Genomic DNA, 19,716 nt, shown 5'->3' with positions numbered 1-19,716 from the left:
GTGTGACACGCAAGAAGAAACTGAGAGCACAGCAGGTCAACTACCCTTCTGCAGACCCGGCAACAGGAAGTGAGACCCCTCTGCAGACCTGGCAACAGGAAGTGAGACCCCTCTGCAGACCCAGCAACGGGAAGTGAGACCCTTCTGCTAGCCTGGCAACAGAAAGTGACACCCTTCTAATGGAAAGGCAATAGAGAGTGGAAATGTTGGGAATTAAATGATGCTGTCTAGCTTCACTGACAGGGTTTGAAATGAGTGTATGGATGCATGCCAAGCTGCTTAAGGAGCTGGATTCAGTGCTCTCATGCTTGGTAAGGGACTACAGAAGAGATGCTTCACTAAATATCCAACAGGTAAATGATATGCAAGCTGTGTATGTCAGCCTGGATCAATCAGTCAATCAATCAATCAATCAGCTTCTGTTCATTGTAATGCCCTTTTTATACAGGTATACAGAAATCAGCACAGTAACAATACTGCAAATAAAACATCATGCCGGGGGCTAAACCTTCAGAAAGACCTTGTACTGATCATGTAAAATACAGAGTCTCACTGGGATTGTATCCCCTGCTTCTGGTAAATCCTGAAAAAAATCAGATTGCTTTATGTCAGTGCTGCAACATCTACTGTTAGCAGTGGGATGGTCCTGTCAGGTAGGGATCTGTGTCCTGTTAAGGAAAACAATAAACTCACATTTGAAGAAGCATTTTATTGTGCAATTTAAAAAACATATAAATATACAATTTTTTACAGATTTACATGATTTCCTTACAGTTAAAACATTTAATATAAAACAATATTGCTGAACCTGCCATGCAAAAATAAAGAAAATTTTACAAAACAAAAATTATGCATAAAAAACAAGCACAACAGGTATTACTACAGGTACCATTATTTTCCGTTTAAATCTGTTTCCCAGAAGGTTTCCGCAAAATAGCAATTAGGTATTCAATTGTCTTTACCAAAATGTGCATCTGGTATGAATAAAAAACTATGATTTCCACAGGTTAGATCAAACAACTGAAATGAAACAATCACTTTGTGTTTGTGTAGTGCACACTGTCCTCTGCTGGAGATATTGAAAGCTCTAACATGTATGGAGTTATGTATGTAATCCCTAAAGAAAAAATAATTTAAAAAAACTTCTGGATGGTGCATTTGGAAGAACATGCTATCTGCATTCACCTTAGACACACTGATGAAAAGGAAAAAAGAAGGCCAGTGATGGAAGAGTGAGGCTTCATGAACCCCAAAATTGAGCATTAGAAGTGACTAAACAACTGAACCAATCAGTGTGTTTACTGATGACTTCTGAACAGTCTTTTGATTGGTTCAAACGAGTTAGTGAGTGGCAGGTCATGGTAGCTCATCCCATTACAGGGTTCCTGAAGCCTGACTGTTAACTGTTTACCTCAGAGTGCTGAGGCTAAGAATGCCTTCCACAGAGAGCTTCAGCATCAGTTTCCGGGAATACTGAAGCTCTCTGCTCTCTGTCTCAACACTTCTGCACATTACTGCATTCACTGTGGCCTGACTGAAGAGGACAGGCCCTTCTGCAAGTATCCATGCATACTGTGCAATGATGCTTCAGAGCATCCTTGCCAAAAAGATGCTCTGAAGAAACAGGCAAGTGCAAGTGAACAAAATTTGGGCATAGTCACCACCACAGACAAGGTATTTCTGAGAACTGTAAATGAAGTTATTTAGCTATTTGTACCTCCTGAAGCTAGCTTGCATCTTACATCTAGCTGCGTGAAGTAATGATTTAGACAAGTGTGATTAAGGCTAGCTATGTAAGCCACTGAATAGCTACTGTTTGCTTGAAGCTTGATGTATACTTGATTTACTCACAATTATGGTATTTATTTATCAGAACAAATGTGTGAACAGTAGGTAGGCCTAGATATAAAGCTGTTTTGGTTGTGACAAATGGAAACGTGTGTTAGGATGGGCTTTTTTGAAACCTTGCTTACTGTTATCCTGTGGAATTTATAGATAAAAATTGATAGCGATAGGGGTTCTATTCAACTCAAATAAAAACAAGCACACAGTTTTTCTGCAGTATAACCTTTCTTTACAAATCATATCCTGTCTGAACACCACATTTAACACTGCAGTTGCAAAGTTGTAATGATGATAATATAAATATAAATAAGAGCAAAGCAGAAGATGTATCAGGAGCTCCTTGTTGTACATACACACCTTCTCTGCTCCTCCCAACACACACACACCACACACACATGCATCCTGTAGGGTGCAATGACAATACTATAAAATCCTACAGGATGAGTCTTATAGGACAGCTCTGTGGAAGGCCATGGGCCTGGTTGTTACAGATTTGCATAGTTCACAGGTGTACAGGTGTGGAGTTGTGACCCTATGAGCATTCTTAGGACACCCGGCAATGGGACCACACCTGCCACATTCAGCTCTCACTGAGTAGTGAGATATTAAATACTATATTCATCTTTATCTCATCTTTTTAAATAATATGCTCTTTTCCAATTAGCCTGCTCCATGGAGAGACCCTGTAATATTGACTGAAATCATTTCCCATTATGCCATCTGCACCTCCTGGTACTTCTCTGCAGGTGGGCACCTGTTCCGATTATACCTGCCAGACAGAGAGATGTTCAGATCATAGGATAATACTGACATACAGGGACACACACGGATGTGGACGCACACACACACAGATACAGTTTCTTACCACTTGTAGAAGAAGTAGGCAACTCCAGTGATGCCGATGACCACAAAGACCACACACACCACAGTGAGGACTATGTACTCCTGACTCAACGGCTGAAACACCAGCTCCAGGTGAGCACACCTGTGTCCCGCATAGCCCTTCTCACACCTGGAACACAGCACAGAATTAGAGAGCTCACTCACATACATACAAAGCCTCACACACACATACACACACTCATGCACACAATCACACACACACACACACTCACAATCACACGCACGAGCATGCATCACAGTGGGTGTTCTCACCTGCAGTGATGCTCTTTGAGGTCAAGCAGGAACATGCACTCTCCATGGAAACAGTACTCCTCCATGCTGGAGTTACACTTCTGGATCATCACTCTCTCCACATGGGGAGTGTCCACAGAACCTGCACAATCATAAAGACATGACAACATGAGCAGGGCAGAGAGTGCCAGAGAGAGCAAAAGGGAGACAAAGAGAGAGGGACAGAGACAGAGAGAGAGAGAGGGAGCACCAGAAAGAGAGGGGGGAAATAAAAGTGGTGAGAAAAGTAGTTAGATAGAGAGGAAAAGAAAAAAAGGTAGAGAGAGAAACAGAGAGAGGGTGGGTTGGTACCTGATGTTGGTGAGGGGCTAGTGGAGTGAGCATTTGGCCACAGAAGCAGCAGACCTGAGAAACAGAGAGAGGTTTAGGACTATTTCACACACAAGCCCAATATTCACACAGAGAGTAAATCATTTCTTGCAAAAGTATAGCATCAACAAAGTGACTAAATAATTTCTCAAATAAATGTAATGTTTATACATTGCTTAATTTCATAATCCCATAACATTCACACAGCTTGAAAAATTCACAAGAAGAGGGAAGGAAGGTACTATTGTAGAAGCAGCAGTTACCAAAACTCCTTAGTGTGAGAGGGGAGGATGTGTCACCCCCTATGGGAGGAGTATAGCAATGGCACATTGTACAACTAATTAAACTGTTCCTTTGCTCAGTCAGTTACATGTGTTTGCTTTTTCCTCACTGTAGGGCAGGGCAGGGGAGGAGAATTATTAAACAAGCTCCTGTCATTACATTGATGTTTATTATTTATGTTTCTGTTCTGCAGACACCCAGATGGAACATCTCATGAAAACAAGTCCAAAATATGACACAAAGAACTCTTATCACAACATATTGTTACAGCTATTCACTCTACTGCTCTGCCTCCAGCCTTTTCCAGACGCTGTCACGGCGACGCTGTAAATAGTTTCGCAGGGTGTGGTGCCTTTGAACCTTCCAGGTCTGTGCACCTGGGATCAGAGGTGTACGCGTGGGCGTAGATCAAGGAGACCGTGGGGAGGTTCCCCGGCTTGCTTCTAGGTCATGTCCGGTGCGCCAGCACACACCAGAAAACCAGCGCTGCATTCCAGCAGCAGCGCTGATCCTGAGCGTGTTAGAACAAGGCACACACACGCCCTGCTAGAACATGGCACACGTACGCCCTCCTGCCACATCTTCGCCAAAGATAAATATGCTTAGTCAAACAATCCGGAGGTAACTGGGTGATATGGCTCTAAACATTGGTTACTATTATGGCATCAAAATATTTTTGTCTGTTTTCTCCTCACCACCCAAAGGACTTTATGGCTCCCACATAAAACGGAAAGTCGCAACAAAGCCAACTTTACAACTTTATCGCAGATATTAATTGATATATCCCTATAACTAAGACAATCAATGAGCACCACCCAGCAATGGGTGACCAACCTGTTTCACCACTGAATTTTCTCACAAGAAAACAAACAAGCGTGAAAAGGACAGAGCGTATTTTCCACACTCCAGAAACACTTTAGGAAAGTAAACAACGTAACAGGGGGTCAGTGATAAATGGGATATCTAATATGCTTTAAATATTAAATAGAGAGATATTTAATTAATTTTAAATTGAGTGATATATTTAATACATATTAAATATACAGCACTATTTCTGTGCACTTCTTTGCCTTACACATAACATATGTAACTTGAGTGAAGAAGAAATACTGGCTGTCAGAAGTAAAAGATCAATGTGAACAGTTTAAATGTAAAGGACTTGATAAACATTGGAAAAAAGCTCCTGCTTGGCAAGGGCCCTTTCTGGAATAGCGGGTACTTTGAAAGTCTTGCACACATTTCATGACCTTAGGGCATCAAGGGAGTGACAGCTCTGCTGAACCAGGTAACATCAGCCATTCGTAACAGTAGCACACAAGATCAGCTACTCAGAACAGCACCACATAAGATCAGCCATTCAGAACATCAGCATGTAACATCAGCAATTCAGAACAGCAGCGCTTAAGATCAGCCATTCAGAAGAGCAGGGAGATTAATCCAATAATCTTGGAAAGGAAGGGGAGGGTGATACAGGGAAGAGGAGGCTGACGTTAAGTAGAATGATTAGAGACAGAGATTCTTCAAAGGGGAAATGTCAGGTCCCTTATCCCTTCAGATGGGCTCCCCACACAGGGACTACAGAACCTGCAGTTGTCTGTGTTGTCTTTGGTTGACATCATTCACATTACTGTCACTGATAAAAATGTCACAGCCATAAGCACATGCACAAAATGTACTAGATTCTCTGTCATTAGCGGTTACAAATACACTCTTTGGTAAATCTAACCCTTAATCTCTTATACCGCAATAAATGCAGATTGAGGTAGGTTTTGAAGTATTTAAAATTCTACAAGAGATTAATTATGCGCACCACACAGGTGGCTCTGAGAACAACACCTGCATCAAAGGTGGAAATTAGTGTAAAGTGCCTTTAACATTATAACACTAATACTTCAAGATGATACTTCACAGAGAAAGTTATGAATGCTTAGAATAATTTCCCTGGGTTTGCATTAGAGGTAGAGACTCTGAGGCTGAAATTCCTCACAAGTACAAATTTGCTCTAGATTCAAGGCAAATAGGGTTGAATGGTCTGAACTCCTCCTTGTACTTCCTAACATGTTTGAGTTTTTATGAAGAGAAGTGTGGCTAATGGTAAATGGAATGAGTAGAACTCCCCCTACTTCGTGAAGGCTTTCACATGTAACATCATCAAGGGTGCATACAGGCAATTATTGAAATGATGTGTTTTCTGCCACTTAAAAACCCCACCGTCTTGACCCGCGAGGTAGTCATCTTAACATCAACCAGCATGATACACCTGAGGAACAGGGAATTCTCCTGTCACAAATTTGTCACTGGTAGCCATTTTAATGCACAATCCTGTGCTCTTAATGTCATAAATGAATGACCCCAAGAGTCACTGTTCAGTGGATCATACTGATTTAAACATTTCTGCTGGGTAAATCCCCCCAAGCTGTCTTCTGTAACCCTTATCTTGCAAGCTAAAGATCCAGTCTCTTATTACTCTTTCAGTAAACAGCTGTATAGAATTACAATGGAAATTTCCTTTTAGTTCCTGTTTTATATTTAAGGTCAAAGCTCTGTTCACTAACATTTGAACCTGTTGGTTTATATCATATACCTATGTCTCCATATTATCTGATAGCTCAAAATTGGCTATGTTGCTAGCCTTTTGGCCAGGTTCTTCTCAAAGCTAAGAAACACAGAAAGAAAGAACCTGCAATAGCAACAACCAACCACCTTTGCTTATAAGGCATTTTTTTTAGTTTTACTTAAGTATTGTGAATATGATAATGGAACAGAGTGCCACTCCTGTGTATCAACATTATTGCCAGACTACAGCAAAGACCCTGACCAAATAGTAGTACCCTAATCTATTACAACCTGATTCTCTAACTCTCCCTCATTCAGTCATGCTGGTCAACATACTGGCTCCATCCCACTTCCTCAGGAGGCAACAAGAGGTCACCATGTCCTGTCACCTGCAAGCAAGTCTGTGGAAGTACCATCTTCACAGAGAAGGAGCGTTGTCATGTTGTCATGGGGAGACAGCTCAAACCACTCAGTAGCTTCATACATAGAAATCCAGCATGAAAATATGGCAGGCACTTGTTTGCATTAAACTGAATAGCAATATATGGGTTGTTGATGTTTTCCACCACAATAACAAACTAACACTGACAAGTCAAGGCAGGTAGAACACTTATTAATCCAGGCATAATGTTTTACATGGATAAGTCTTCTTTTGCAAGTAAAGTACCAGCTATTATAGCAGCTATTTATCTGGCTGTCAAGCAATGTATTTGCTATCTGGTTAAAATAACATGCTTGTTTTGGGATACAACAAAAAACAGGTAACCATACTACTTTGTCCTGCATCTCCTATTGGATTATATGAAAAACTAATTTAAAAAATGATACTGCTAGACTTGTGCAGCGGGCAGCTGTAGAAGTCACGTGTAGCTTTTCCAGTTTTTCTGTCTTGTTAATTGGAAAAACAGCTCCGGATAAAAAGCCAGCTGGCGTCTCCATTTGTTTTCAGTGCATGTTGGATGACAAGTGCGTCCATCATTAATGAACGCAATAAATGGTAGACAACACGGCCCGTAACACTACGTTTTCCCATTAGTAGCATCGATCCGTCAAAAATTATTAGTTTTGTTTGTTCCTATCAGAGGCATGAATATGAGAAATTTGAAGGGAAAAATCACACTTCAAACTTCTACTTTTAATTTCGCTGTTGTAATAAAAGTAGCGTGGGGAAATAGCAGCTTATTTTGTATTAATTCCACAAAACATACCCGTCCTCTGTTTACCTTCCGTGCTTGCCATATATTTTTATACCTGGGTGTGCCTTCCTACCTGTGCAGGACTTTTCTCAGTATATTTTATGTATTCACGTATTATCGCCTCCAACATGCATCCTTTACTGACTATAGCCAACTAAAAATATGCGCTTACCCAAGTTAAAATTCGCCCTAGCGGTGATTTGAACGTTCGGAAACAACCCAGAACACTGGCCAATTAAGAAAACCAAAGCAAGACTGAAAAAAAAAACACAGAACGACGACGATCTTTGGAAAACCACTATTGGCAGCTGCCCAAATGGACAAGTAGCTTTTCTGTTTTACTTCATTCACCGGAAAAGAATATATTAACGACTCACCATATACTGACAGGAGACAAGACGATCTGAAACCTTTCATGGCCGTGGGTCAGCAGAGAAGTACGACAAGTATAGTGACCGGCGGTGTCACGCGTTCCGTAGTCTTCTCTGAGAAAGCGCGTGGGATGTATGAAAGCAGGTATGCAACGATTGCATTACCGGTATTTCGACGTGTCTCACAATATCTGTAGCGGACCAAAGAACGACGAAATCCCAGACGTAGACAAAACGTCCTACTCATTCAGTTTCTCTGTTTTATCGAATACGTTATTAGGTGTAGGTGAGGGTGTGGTGGTTCATTCACCTTGAATCAAACGCAGGGGTTGCAAAGTTAGATCGAGGGAAAAAAAAAAACTTTGACCCAGTTGCGCAACACGCGTTAACATTACATCAAAATAGTTTATTTTCATGAACTATGAACAGGCAGCCCATTTTAGCTGAATGGACCAAGGTAGTCTTGCAGGGTATATATATAAGATAGTTTATCTAATAACATATGTCAACAATACAGTGTAAATTGGAAGAAACACTAATCATACGTTATATAGTTTTTATTATTTTAGTAATATTATGAAATACCTCGTTTGGGCTGTACCCTATCTTAAATGTGTTGGAAAATCCTGGCAAAGTGTAACATTGTGTTTCAGTTCCCGTGAAAGATATTGTCGACATGCATTTTTTACATTTAATTTTAACAGTAGTTTGAAGTGTGAAGTCAATTGGATTATTTTGTACAAACATATAAGGCAATATATGTTGTCATGAAAATGACGGATGCTTTGATAGTATTTGTTAGGTTATCATTGTAACCTGACCTATTATGTGAAATGATGGCATTTTTGAGGTAAAGGGGTTACATGTAGAGGGAACTCTCACGCTCTCCTCGGATGTCAGGTAATACTCAACTATAAAATTCTATAGTAAGTAAACAGTGACACCTGTGGGTAGAACACAGATCTCTCATAATCTGTCTTCGTTGCTGATGTAATTATTGCAGGGTTTTGTAGTTCAATCACAGTTACAGTGCAGTCTAAAGGAGAAGTGCTTTCAGTGTAGAAAAAGGCCAGTTACTCACATGTGCAAATCATTAATCATTTGACACGTTTATAAAAATAGCTTTGTCACTCAATATTCTGATGGCTAACATCTAGATGCTCAGATTGTGTATATCTACTTTAAAGTCAGAGATTATTGTTTTCCTCTTTCATGCCATATATCCATCCTGTAGACAGTTCGAGAAAGGAGAGCTTGTTGATGTAAAGTGTGATGTGAATATCCTAAATATTATTAGACAGACAGACAGATATATCACAGATGAAGGTGGAGGTGTTCAGAAGAAATTTGGGAATCAGGTGCTGTATAATCATCCGGGTGGAGACAGGAAGATCAAGCAGCATTTAGGGGGAAAATGAGTGAATGCTACTCATGGTTCATTAAGATTGAAACAAGGTATTATTTTTTGCTCAAGCAACTCTTTAGAGAGGTCAGTGAATGTTGGAGTTGCAGTAGAGTTGATCCTCTGGGTGTGGTTACTAAGACTGCCAGCAGAGTCTGCACTGCCTCTAATGTCTCCACCCAAATGCACCTCTCTGTATCCCGCAGCAGAGAGTGTCTGTTTACTCTCTGATGGGAACTTATCACACACAACTCACTGTGCTCAAGTGCAGTTCCTCTCTGTGTTTCGTGCTTTCCAAGATGAATTATAAAAAAAATGGTATTAACTGAAGATGAAATGTGTCAGTGTGGTTCTTGTGACTGCAAGTGCCAGCTGGAGGTAATAAATGGTTACTACGTTTAATATCAGGAGTGTAGTCAAGGATTATGCAGTGTAATTTCAGTGTATAGTACAGGGTTAGATAGTGTAACGTGAATGTGTAATACAGTGTGTAATGTCAGTGTGTAGCACTGGAGTAGACTGTGTAGGTTCAGGGTGTTTTATAGTATTAGAGTGAAATTTTAGTGTGTACTACACCGTTTGAGTGTAGTTTTAGTGTGTACTGTAGGATTAAAGTATAGTTACATTGTCTGTTAGAGGGTTAGAGTGTAGTGTCAGAGTATAGTATAGGGTTAGAGTGAGTCCAGTACAGGGCTATAGAGTGTAGTGTGAAACAACTTCGCTACGAATTTGTACCAGCTTATTTTCTAACCTTTTTCTTATAATTGTTCTCTTAATATTCTCTCATTACAGCATTATTGACAAGTTTTGACTGGTGTAAAACACATATTAAGCCTTTAGTGAATAAATGACATAAAAAGAGGATGACAGTTGCAACAATGAAATAAAAATATATATTGAAATGAAACGCTGTTGATGCTTTTAGAGAAGCAGAACATGAGGATGAGTACAGAAAACCCAGCCAGGCAACTTCCTTTATTTCCTGTTAGAAAATGCCATGGTAATGTGAAAATGCGACCTGGCCAATAACTGGAACAAACATGTCTGCCATGAGGATTTTCCTCATGTCCCAAAGTCTCTGAGTAGATGTTCAAATGGACCTGAGTGGATCTGCTGGGGCTTCTATTTCTCGCACCTGTAAATTAACATTTTATTCAGAGCTGTTAACATGGTTTCTACATATCACTCCAATTAGCTGATATGCAGGCAGTGATACATAATTGCGCAGGCAGTCATGGTTGCATGGGGTTGGATAAGGTGAACAGGTGAGTTTAAAAACACTGTAGGTGTGGTTTTGTACCTCTTCCTCACACAGCAGTAGAGGCCACCAATGAGTCCACAGAGCAGCAGGACCACAGCCACACCAATGGCGTTGAGTTTCTCAGGGTCGGCTCTCGCGCTGCGGGATTGCAGAACCAGATGTTGGCATCTCTCCCCAGCGTAATTCGGTACACAGCTGAAAGCCACACCCACAGTGTCATCATCACATTCTGAGGGCCACATCTCCAGTGTCATCATCACATTCTGAAGGTCACACCCACAGTGGCATCATCGTATGCTGTTAAGGGCAAGAACACAGTTATCGTTTCACACAACTTTATGAGTTTTCACTGAGGCTGTGCGGTCAGTTACAGATAAGTGTGCTCAGGCTCCTGTGGTAGCAGGTGTACATGTTCAGGTTTGGGGGGGGGTAGGCGTATTCTCAATTGCAAGTGGGTGTGTTCATGTAGGAGTGGTAATTGTATGCTCACCTGCAGACGGGTATGTCTAGGTCAGGGTCAAAGCTGCATTGGCCATGGATACAGAAGTTCTGGTATTTTTCCGGACACGGTCTCAGCACCTTCAAGACTTCAGGCATCTCCTCACTGTCTGCATCTAGAGCCAGAAACGTGATTACAAACTCCCTACACAGTCACTGCTGCACACTCTACCCCACTGTTAATCACTCTCTACCCCACTGTTAATCACTCTCTACCCCACTGTTAATCACTCTCTACACTAAATCAAACAGCAGGAAAACCACTTGGAAAAAAACACTCATTAAAATAGCTTGAAGTACAGAAATGCAATACACAGGGCCTTCTGGAGCTGAGGGCTCCAGGTAATGCACCCCCCAGTGGACAAGGAGAGTAATGCAATCGCACCTGGAAAAATAAAACCCCTGCTGGATCAAACCCTGTTGTATTGTGTGAGAGAAATCACTGCATGGAAAAACAAAGGCAGTGTGCTGTTGCAGAGATGTTGAGAAAGAGAGACACAGAGAGAGAGAGAGACAGAGATAGAGACAGAGACAGAGACAGACAGAGACATAGAGAGTGTGACTGTTGGTACCTGATGTTGGGCACTTATTTCGAACTTGGGTTAGGGAGTGCCTAGATGATTGGATGTTTGGCCAAAGAAGCAGCAGGCCTGAGAGACAGATACTGCTTTAGTATCTCTAGTATCTCTTCACACACAAGTATAATGCTCACACAGGGATTAAACCATGTCCTACACTAGCCTTTTTACACATTTTTCGCTCTGCCTGTGGCTCTCTGCCACAGGCATGCATGTCCAGACGTTTTGTGCATATGGGCAGACACAGCCTTTTCATTCATTTAATTAGACACTGAACCAAAAAGCAAGACACTCTTTCAGGAAGTCACAGTAACCTAGTTTCGTCTTAATTGTACTGTAGTTTTGAACAATGAAATTGTCAACACGCATAAAACACACATTGATTGTCAATATGGTTATCTGTATGATTTTCTGTTTCTTTAAACAACTGGAAAGTTGTCTCTTGATTCAGGTTGCTATATATTGAGCTCTCTCACATGAAGAGCTCTTGTTGGCAGAAAGGCTGGCTTTGGACCACTGACTGGCAGAATTTTGAGTTCTTGGCTTACAGGCCATCATGTGAAATATTTGATCATGCATGTAAGACCTGATAACCATCATAAAGCTTATCAAATTTTTCATTTTTGACTAGAGTTCTGCTGCAATGGTGTTTAAAATCTTATATTTCATCACCTTTTGCAGCTAGCTATGACTGTTACATGTGGTTTAAACAGAACACTGATAGCAGGACTAGATGTGGTCTCAGCAGGAAGGAACAACCTGCAAGTTCTCAGAAGTAAAATTGAGAGCAGGGATCATTTAAACGCTTTTAGGTCAAAACACTCTGCAAGGAACTTGACACATTTTCTCAATGAAATTTTTTATAGCTTTTAAGCTGACAAGACACACTTCTAAATTTCTATTTAAGCAAGGGAAATCTTTTGCATGAAGTCCACAGAACATTCAGTTTCATTATCTTACATATCTTTCAACCTGAATTATACTTTCCTGCCTGTTTTTATCTTGATACTTATGTATCAGGCAGGGAAGATAATTAAGTCCAAGAATGGAATTAGTTCATTCGTGGGCTTTCTCGAGCTGAAATTCAAACGTGTTTAGTCCCGGCGAATTAAGGAATTATTTATAATCAAGAACCAAAGAAAGAGCAAATAAACCTCAACGCCGATAGCCTTTGGAAAAATATTATCGACAGCAACGCAGATGCAAAATTCCTAATTTCTATTCTCCTTGATTTTTTTTTTTTTTTTTTATATAAATGAATAGCTGAGTATCTTAACGACTCACCGTACAACGACAGGACAAAAGACGATGTGAAGCCCCTCATTTCTGCGCGTCAACAGTGGACTACGGCTGTACAGTGACTGGCGGTAGGTCATGCGCTCCCTAGTATAGGCTACTCAAGGAGGACGCCTTTAGGCCAATGTGTATGTAGAGGTGTGGTAAACTCATCAACGTTCTATCACGAGTAATATGGCTACGCAAACGTCAATCTGATTAACAGTATTTTGGCTGTGCTTATAAGATGATCGAAAGTGAAAACTTTTAGCAGAAAGAATTAAACAGATACTTTAAAAAGAAGAAGAAATGACAACACTGTGACTTCGTATGTGAGATAATGTTGCAAGGAGATGATCGTAATGATGATGAGTTTCGAAAAAATTCCGTTGCAATCTGACGGTCATTTTCAAAGGTTCGTAGGAGTCACATTAAGTATGAAAGTAACGTGTCTTTAAAGTCAAAAGAACAACTGTATCACAATGTTGTTGACGCAGCATCATTAGAACTAGGCATAGGTTGCCTCCAGTTAAATAAAATGTACAGCCAACGTTGCAATTAAATAAAAACGACAATATATTCTTGATTTCAATTTTATGATTTAATCGTCCGTTGTCACTATAGTTAAGAAGGCCACTGTCTATGGCACGCTATTTTATTATTACACCATCCACTGTAAGTTGCCAAAAGTTAACTAAGAATTGTTAAGGAGAGGCGTTTATAATTTAGCCGCCCATTGCTACTATTTAAGTAGTACTAGATAACACTGTTTCCCCCATTTCACTAGTGGCAATACAGTAGTGATGACTTTGTCCTTTCTAGTAACAGACATTTTCTTACTAGTAAGCCTAAACATTTTTGAGCCAGTGCCATTTCCTTTTTCCAGTTTCCGGACGATGGCAGGAGTGTCGATCAAACATTAAAAACTCTTCTTGCATAGTCTCTCCTACTCATATGAAACTTGTCATTTTATCATGTTAAAGTTGTATCTCACTTGTAAAAAGTGTACCGTCACTAATGAGATCACCGTTGCCACTAGTACGAAAAAAAAAAACCGGTCGCAGAATAAAGCCTCTACGCCGTAGGGACAGAGCGGGAAAGCAATGGTCACGGGGAATTTCCATTTCGGTATTGTGAGAAGGCCGTTGCCAGAGTTTTAGTCTCTTAAATGTATTAGACAGCTGGTCGCACATATTGAATATATCTGCTTTCCATGCAAGCACATAGGCCTATGTGTGTTAAGAACTTACACTTGTTTATTATGAAACAACGTTTATACGATGTTTACCAACTTGAGCAGTGCCCCGGAACTGTATCATGTAAAGCACATATGAAACTTAGTGAATAAACAACATTAAGACAGAATCACAGCTGAATTTTTAGAACATTTATTACAAAAATATTATACATAATAAATATACATACACAAATAACTTATTTTTTTTCCAATAAATACCCTTACACATAACATTGGAGCTAATTGGCAAGAAATGTGTTTTTTCTAGGCACTGAAGAAGCATCATCCATGGAGCAGTGAGAGAAGGGTGGTGTGGAAGAACATGATGAAAAGCAATCTCAAGGTAACTGCAGGCATAGTGAACAATATTTCAGATGAAGTGCACATCAAATGCATTACCTCATGACTCAATTATATGCCTTTTGTGTAGGTATAATCAACAGAAATGAATTTGCACAAAGACAATGAAGCTTTTAGATAAGCAGAGAACAAGGATGAGTACAGGAAGAGCCCCCTGACTCAAGCACCCTTCCCCTCCCACACACCCACCTGAGAACCTCTGCCTCACAATAACACCCCCCCCCCCCCCCCCCCCCCCAAACCCCTCTGCACAGCCAGGAGACAGCTTCCTTGGATGGTTTCCTGCCAGGGTAATGTAAAAATGTGAGCTGGCCAATAACTGGAACAAAATGTCTTCCATGAGGGTTTTCCTCTGCATGTGCTTGTGCTCCAATGTCTCTGTGCAGGAGTTCAAATGGCAAGATCTGAGTGGATCTGATAGGGCTTCTGTTTCTCGCACCTGCAATTTAACGTTATTCAGAGCTGTTAACATGGTTTTTACATAACACTCCAATTAGCTGACATGCAGGCAGTGATGTATAATTGCACAGACAGTCATAGTTGCATAGGGTGAGCAGGTGAGTTTAAAGACACTTTAGGTGTGGGCTTTGTACCTCTTCCTCACACAGCAGTAGAGGGCGCCAATAAGTCCACAGAGCAGAAGGGCCACAGCCACACCAATGGCGATGAGTTTCTCAGGGTCAGCCACCCCGTGAGAGTCCAGAACCAGATGTTGGCATCTCTCCCCCGTGTAACTCTGGGGACAGCTGAAAGCCACACCCACAATGTCATCATCACATTCCGAAGGCCAGACCCACAAAGTCATCATCACATTCTGATAAGCTGTTTAGTCAATTACAGATGAGTGTGTTCAGGTTTCTGTGGTAGCAGGTGTATGTGTTCACATTGGGATGCTGGTGTATTCTACTAGAGGGTGTGTTCAGGTAGAGGTGGTAGGTGTGTTCTCGAGTCCAGATGGGCTTGTTCAGGTGGGGGTGGTAGGTGTGTTCTCAGGTCTAGGTGGGCATGTTCAAGTAGGGGTGGTAATTGTATTCTCACCTACAGACGGGCGTGTTTAGGTCAGGGTGGATGCTGCATTGGCCATTCATACAGAATCCCTGGTCATCTCCTGAACACGGTCTCAGCAGCTTCAAGACTCGAGGCGTCTCCTCACTGTCTGCAACTAGAGCCAGAAACGTGATTACAAACTCCCTACACAGTCACTGCTGCACACTCTACCCCACTGTTAATCACTCTCTACCCCACTGTTAATCACTCTCTACCCAGGGTTACATCACCACAGAGCACATTACAGTGAAAAGGACCTGAAGCTTGCAGGATAAGTAAAAAATAATCAGCTAGACAGGCCTTAGACTACAGCTTTCAAAGGAGGACAGACATGGGAAGCCAGGTGGATGCACTTCCGCTGACCAGGCTCCTAAAACATCACCAACCAGTGAACAGGAAGAGTAGTGCATTTCCACTCGGAAAAACACAACCTCCTGTTAGATGAAAGTATGTGTGTGTGTGTGTGTGTGTGTTGGGGAGGGGGGGGGCACAGTATGGAAAACAACTGAAGATGGTGTGCTGCTGCAGCATGTGTCAGCTAAAAAAATATGTAGAACTAACAATAACAACGCACGTCACTTGGAGGTGAGTAACAGCATGTAAACACGGTTTATATATGCTGGGCTGCTTGTGTGCCTGGACTGTAATGCTAATCTCTGTGGTTTCCCCTGTGAGCTCCAGCTCAGAGGAGATGGAGTGCTTGCACGCTCACCCACAGGGTCTAGTGATAATGTCACTCACAACACACCAGGGCCGTGAGTCACAGCAGCAACCCCCCCCCCAAAAGTGGCGTGCCACAGATGCAGCGACCACATCCCTCACCGGGTCACGTGAGTACAATGTTTACAACAACAGAAAGAATATTATTGGCAAACTGAGGGCAACACAACATCTAAATTCCTCACATCTCCCACTATTTTTAGCGCTGCTGCTCCCAGAGATTTATCCTATGCATCACTGCTGTATTGCTCATGCTTCTCATGTTACACCTGTTATACGTTGACTGTTGCTCTGTACAGCACTCTGTGACATGCTCTCTTGCTCTGAATTAAATGAATACTGATCCCATGAGAACAGCAAACACCCCCACGTACTACAACACTGAAGTATTCCTCTCTTGAGTGCTGAAATACAATTTCTGTTGGTATCCACCAGGGCTCCATAAGTTTAGGATAGAAGAAAAGGCTTGTTTAATACTCGAATACTGAAACTACAAATAAACCTGTTAACTAAAACAGTGGGCATGATTTGAGCAGTAAGTGGAAACCAAAATTTGTTGATTTTAATTGTTTGTAGACAAGCAAGAGGCTGGTGTCTCAATCCATCATCCAACATTGATGTGAGTGTAACTGGTATGTGACGCAGTCAGAGGAACCGTGAGGACTAACCTGATGAGAAAGGAGTGGGCTCTCGTGTGGGTTGTGTGGAGTGGAGAGGGCTCTCTGTGAGTCCCGCTGCCTTCGCCAGTGTCCAACACAGTGCCATCGTCACTGTCAGGGTGAAGATTGCTGTGGGTATGGTCAGAAAGGACAAAGCACTTAAAAATAACCTCATGGAAAGCATCTAGTTGGACATCCCGAGCACTTACAAAAAGGCTTCTCTTTGGGAAACCCACCTCAAGACTTTCCCTTCTTTTACATGTATTAGATTGTTCTAGAAAGATTCAAATAATAATTGTGGAATTGTAGGGTGAACTAATGATAATTACAGAGAGACATTCCAGTGGTGCTCTTTATAATGACATCTACATTTACACTGAATACTAAGGCAAAGTGCAAATCCTGCTGATTGAATGCAGCTGTTAATTGAATGTAGCCTTCCTTGTGGAATTATTTTCTTGCTTGCTGGGGAAAAGACATTTAAGTGTATTATTGGGTGCAGCTGTACATGACATCTGATATGGACATTAAAATGTCAATAAACAGCTGTCTTCCACATACTTCTAAAATGCTAAATATTTTAACATTTAATAACAACAATATTTAATATTTTCTAAATAAAGAATTTTACATATCCACAAGAATCAGATCCATGCATTCTTGTACCTGTCTAGACTGGTGTATTGGGTGTGCTGCCAGGTAAAACAGCATATTAATCAGAACTGAAAAACCTCCTCCTGGAATGTTTCATCATAGAGTATAGTGACTTTTGACTTGTTCTGATGTTTTCCTTGTAGCCGTATAATTTCAGCAGTACTGGTGTTTAATTTGATGACTCAGCAAATATTATTAGTTTTCATTTGAAAGCTGTCCTCAGTGCATTTGACACTGTGACTGTATTGTGAAAACTTGTTCAAAGAATTAAATTTAAAAGCAATTAATAGATTTCACAAACCATCTTGTGTTCAGATCAATGGTGTGAGGCATTTAATTTGGCAGACAAAACAAACAGAAAATCTATAATGTGCTCTCTAGGAGTCTATGTGAGATTAACCTTTTTTGAAGTTCTGTCATTTGACATACTGTTGTGACCTATATTTGTTTCTGGTTGACACTTGAAATGAAAATGGCTTCTCCTAAAACCTATCCTCTACATTTGCCTGGGACTGCATTGTAGTCCCACGCTCCATACTTGTGCTGAGCACAGTCACACTGTGCCCTACGCTGGCCTCTCAGTGGAGGACAGAAAGCTGAGACCTTCCAAAGATGCTAAGCAGATGCAGATGCTCTCCTGCCTGATGTGGAGACCTTCAGACCCACAGACCTTCAGTCACGTATGATAGAAACAATACTGTGTGCAGTTCTGTGCTGTAAACACTGTGATACCCTCCTCAGAGCGTAAAAACACTCACCTCTCTGCAGCTGGTGCATCTCTGTGTCTGATGGTGTTCCCTGTGACTTCTCTGTGCTAGCTTGTCAAAGCTCTGCTCCTCACTTCCCCAACAAGTGCAGTCCTCTGAAACTCATAGCGTGTCTGTGCCTGGCCTTTATACTTAATGGCATCCCCAAAGTGACTCACCCCATCCAGCCAATGAAAAGCGTCCATATTTGCTGCCAGTTTCTTCCTGGAACTTCTCATTTGTTTGAATGTTTAGGCAGGTAACCCCGCATCATTTCCTGTTCCCTCGGGGCACCTGCATGCAGAGACAGCATGTAAACCTCTGTGGTGAGACGAAGTATGTGCCTAGGGGGGAGTGGAGCGCACGTCCACACAGCCCCAAGAACGCAAATATTCCCCCCTATTCTGCCTCTTTGGCTATCACTCACTCATGGGCCCTCGCGTCAGTGCTGGTGGGAACTTTCACAGAGCATGAAGAGCTATGAGAGGTGGGCAGGTAAAGCATCTAGGAAAATGTGAATTGAAGCAGTACACAACACTTCAGCTCCATCATGGTATAACAGGCAGCTGTTTGCCTGAATGTTCCTCAGTGACTGTAAACCTGGAGTGTGCACTGTATATTTATCATTGGGAGTCATTTTCTAAAGGATGAGCTGAAAAAAGAGCCGTCTGTGGGCAGAGCTCTGTGGCGGGGAAGTAGAAAAATAAGGCTATACCTGTGTGTACCTGAGCAATTTAGACTCAGGCTTTGCAAATTAAAGCAAAATAATGACTGAATCATGGCTAAGGCTGCAGCCAATTGTGTTTGTAAATCCAAAGCCAGTAAATACATGGAGCTACCTCATTGTGATATGTGTTTTTGAACATTAACTTATCTGGCAATTTGTTATATTACATGCTTACAAGAGTAGTTACAAAAATTCATTTTACTTTGCCACAAAATGTTTGTGATGTGACCATATGAAATCAAAATCTCAGAGGAAAACCCCTTTTGGCCCAGGACTGACAGCACACACCAACACTATCAGAATTTCAACAGCAACTTCCTTTGCAGATTGAGGGGCTGATTACTGCTGCTCGTATGACAGGGACTCAGTTGTTGCACATTAACTTACACAGGGATCCATCTCCTAAAATGGAATGTTGCTCTCATCCTGGAAAAGCACACCTCCTGGGACATTCTCATGCAGTTCAGTTACTGCCATTTGCCTCATTGCAGAACCCCGCTGTAAAGCACCGGACAACTGAAACCTTAGTTTTCGATGTGTCTGCATAAAATGTTACAAGTTTAAAAATGCCAATATCAACTATTTGAATCAAAACTCCGCTCCATGTGATTCTGGGGCTTGAGTCACTGTCCTCCAGGGGTCCTGTGGAGGGCGTCCTGATTATGATGAATGTTGATGTTGTCATGGCATCAGAGGGTACGGCTGGGCTAATGTTCTAATGCAGCTGCTACTCTAGAAACTGTGTGGTGTAGATTTAGGTGAAACCCACAGGGTTGAAAAAAGATGCTTTATTTTCTTT

At 41.5% G+C, this 19,716-nt stretch overlaps 3 protein-coding genes across 3 annotated transcripts; all 3 read right to left on the bottom strand.

Moving 5' to 3' along the window:
- Positions 1 to 930: 930 nt before the first annotated feature.
- On the bottom strand, positions 931 to 8,073 carry LOC118775997 (proepiregulin-like). Its single transcript, XM_036526012.1, has 5 exons — positions 7,760 to 8,073; positions 3,331 to 3,384; positions 3,001 to 3,121; positions 2,711 to 2,857; positions 931 to 2,614 (listed from the first exon to the last, which is right to left on the bottom strand). The coding sequence occupies exons 1-5, from the start codon at positions 7,797 to 7,799 to the stop codon at positions 2,557 to 2,559; spliced, it is 420 nt and encodes a 139-aa protein (XP_036381905.1). The 5' UTR covers positions 7,800 to 8,073; the 3' UTR covers positions 931 to 2,556.
- A 2,204-nt stretch (positions 8,074 to 10,277) lies between these two features.
- LOC118776183 (epigen-like) lies at positions 10,278 to 12,842 on the bottom strand. Its single transcript, XM_036526296.1, has 5 exons — positions 12,777 to 12,842; positions 11,487 to 11,564; positions 10,907 to 11,030; positions 10,456 to 10,611; positions 10,278 to 10,290 (listed from the first exon to the last, which is right to left on the bottom strand). The coding sequence occupies exons 1-5, from the start codon at positions 12,814 to 12,816 to the stop codon at positions 10,278 to 10,280; spliced, it is 411 nt and encodes a 136-aa protein (XP_036382189.1). The 5' UTR covers positions 12,817 to 12,842.
- A 1,761-nt stretch (positions 12,843 to 14,603) lies between these two features.
- Positions 14,604 to 18,299, bottom strand: LOC118776984 (epigen-like). Its single transcript, XM_036527664.1, has 5 exons — positions 18,203 to 18,299; positions 16,800 to 16,919; positions 15,403 to 15,526; positions 14,958 to 15,110; positions 14,604 to 14,803 (listed from the first exon to the last, which is right to left on the bottom strand). Exons 1-5 carry the CDS (start codon positions 18,219 to 18,221, stop codon positions 14,755 to 14,757), a joined length of 465 nt encoding a protein of 154 aa, XP_036383557.1. The 5' UTR covers positions 18,222 to 18,299; the 3' UTR covers positions 14,604 to 14,754.
- Positions 18,300 to 19,716: the final 1,417 nt, after the last annotated feature.

This window comes from Megalops cyprinoides, chromosome 4 (genome assembly GCF_013368585.1).
Source record: "Megalops cyprinoides isolate fMegCyp1 chromosome 4, fMegCyp1.pri, whole genome shotgun sequence".
NCBI lineage: Eukaryota > Metazoa > Chordata > Actinopteri > Elopiformes > Megalopidae > Megalops > Megalops cyprinoides.
This window is presented reverse-complemented; position numbering and strand designations above follow the sequence as displayed.

Coding starts and splice junctions, on each gene's coding strand:
- LOC118775997 (XM_036526012.1), bottom strand. CDS start 7,799: ATGAAAGGTTTCAGATCGTCTTGTCTCCTGTCAGTATATG. Junction 3,122..3,330: donor TAGCCCCTCACCAACATCAG/GTACCAACCCAC, acceptor ATGATTGTGCAG/GTTCTGTGGACACTCCCCAT. Junction 2,858..3,000: donor CTCAAAGAGCATCACTGCAG/GTGAGAACACCC, acceptor GCTGTGTTCCAG/GTGTGAGAAGGGCTATGCGG.
- LOC118776183 (XM_036526296.1), bottom strand. CDS start 12,816: ATGAGGGGCTTCACATCGTCTTTTGTCCTGTCGTTGTACG. Junction 11,565..12,776: donor TTTTGTCCTGTCGTTGTACG/GTGAGTCGTTAA, acceptor TCTGTCTCTCAG/GCCTGCTGCTTCTTTGGCCA. Junction 11,031..11,486: donor AAATAAGTGCCCAACATCAG/GTACCAACAGTC, acceptor TTCTGGCTCTAG/ATGCAGACAGTGAGGAGATG.
- LOC118776984 (XM_036527664.1), bottom strand. Junction 15,111..15,402: donor CTAAACACGCCCGTCTGTAG/GTGAGAATACAA, acceptor TGTGGCTTTCAG/CTGTCCCCAGAGTTACACGG. Junction 14,804..14,957: donor TACTGCTGTGTGAGGAAGAG/GTACAAAGCCCA, acceptor GTTAAATTGCAG/GTGCGAGAAACAGAAGCCCT.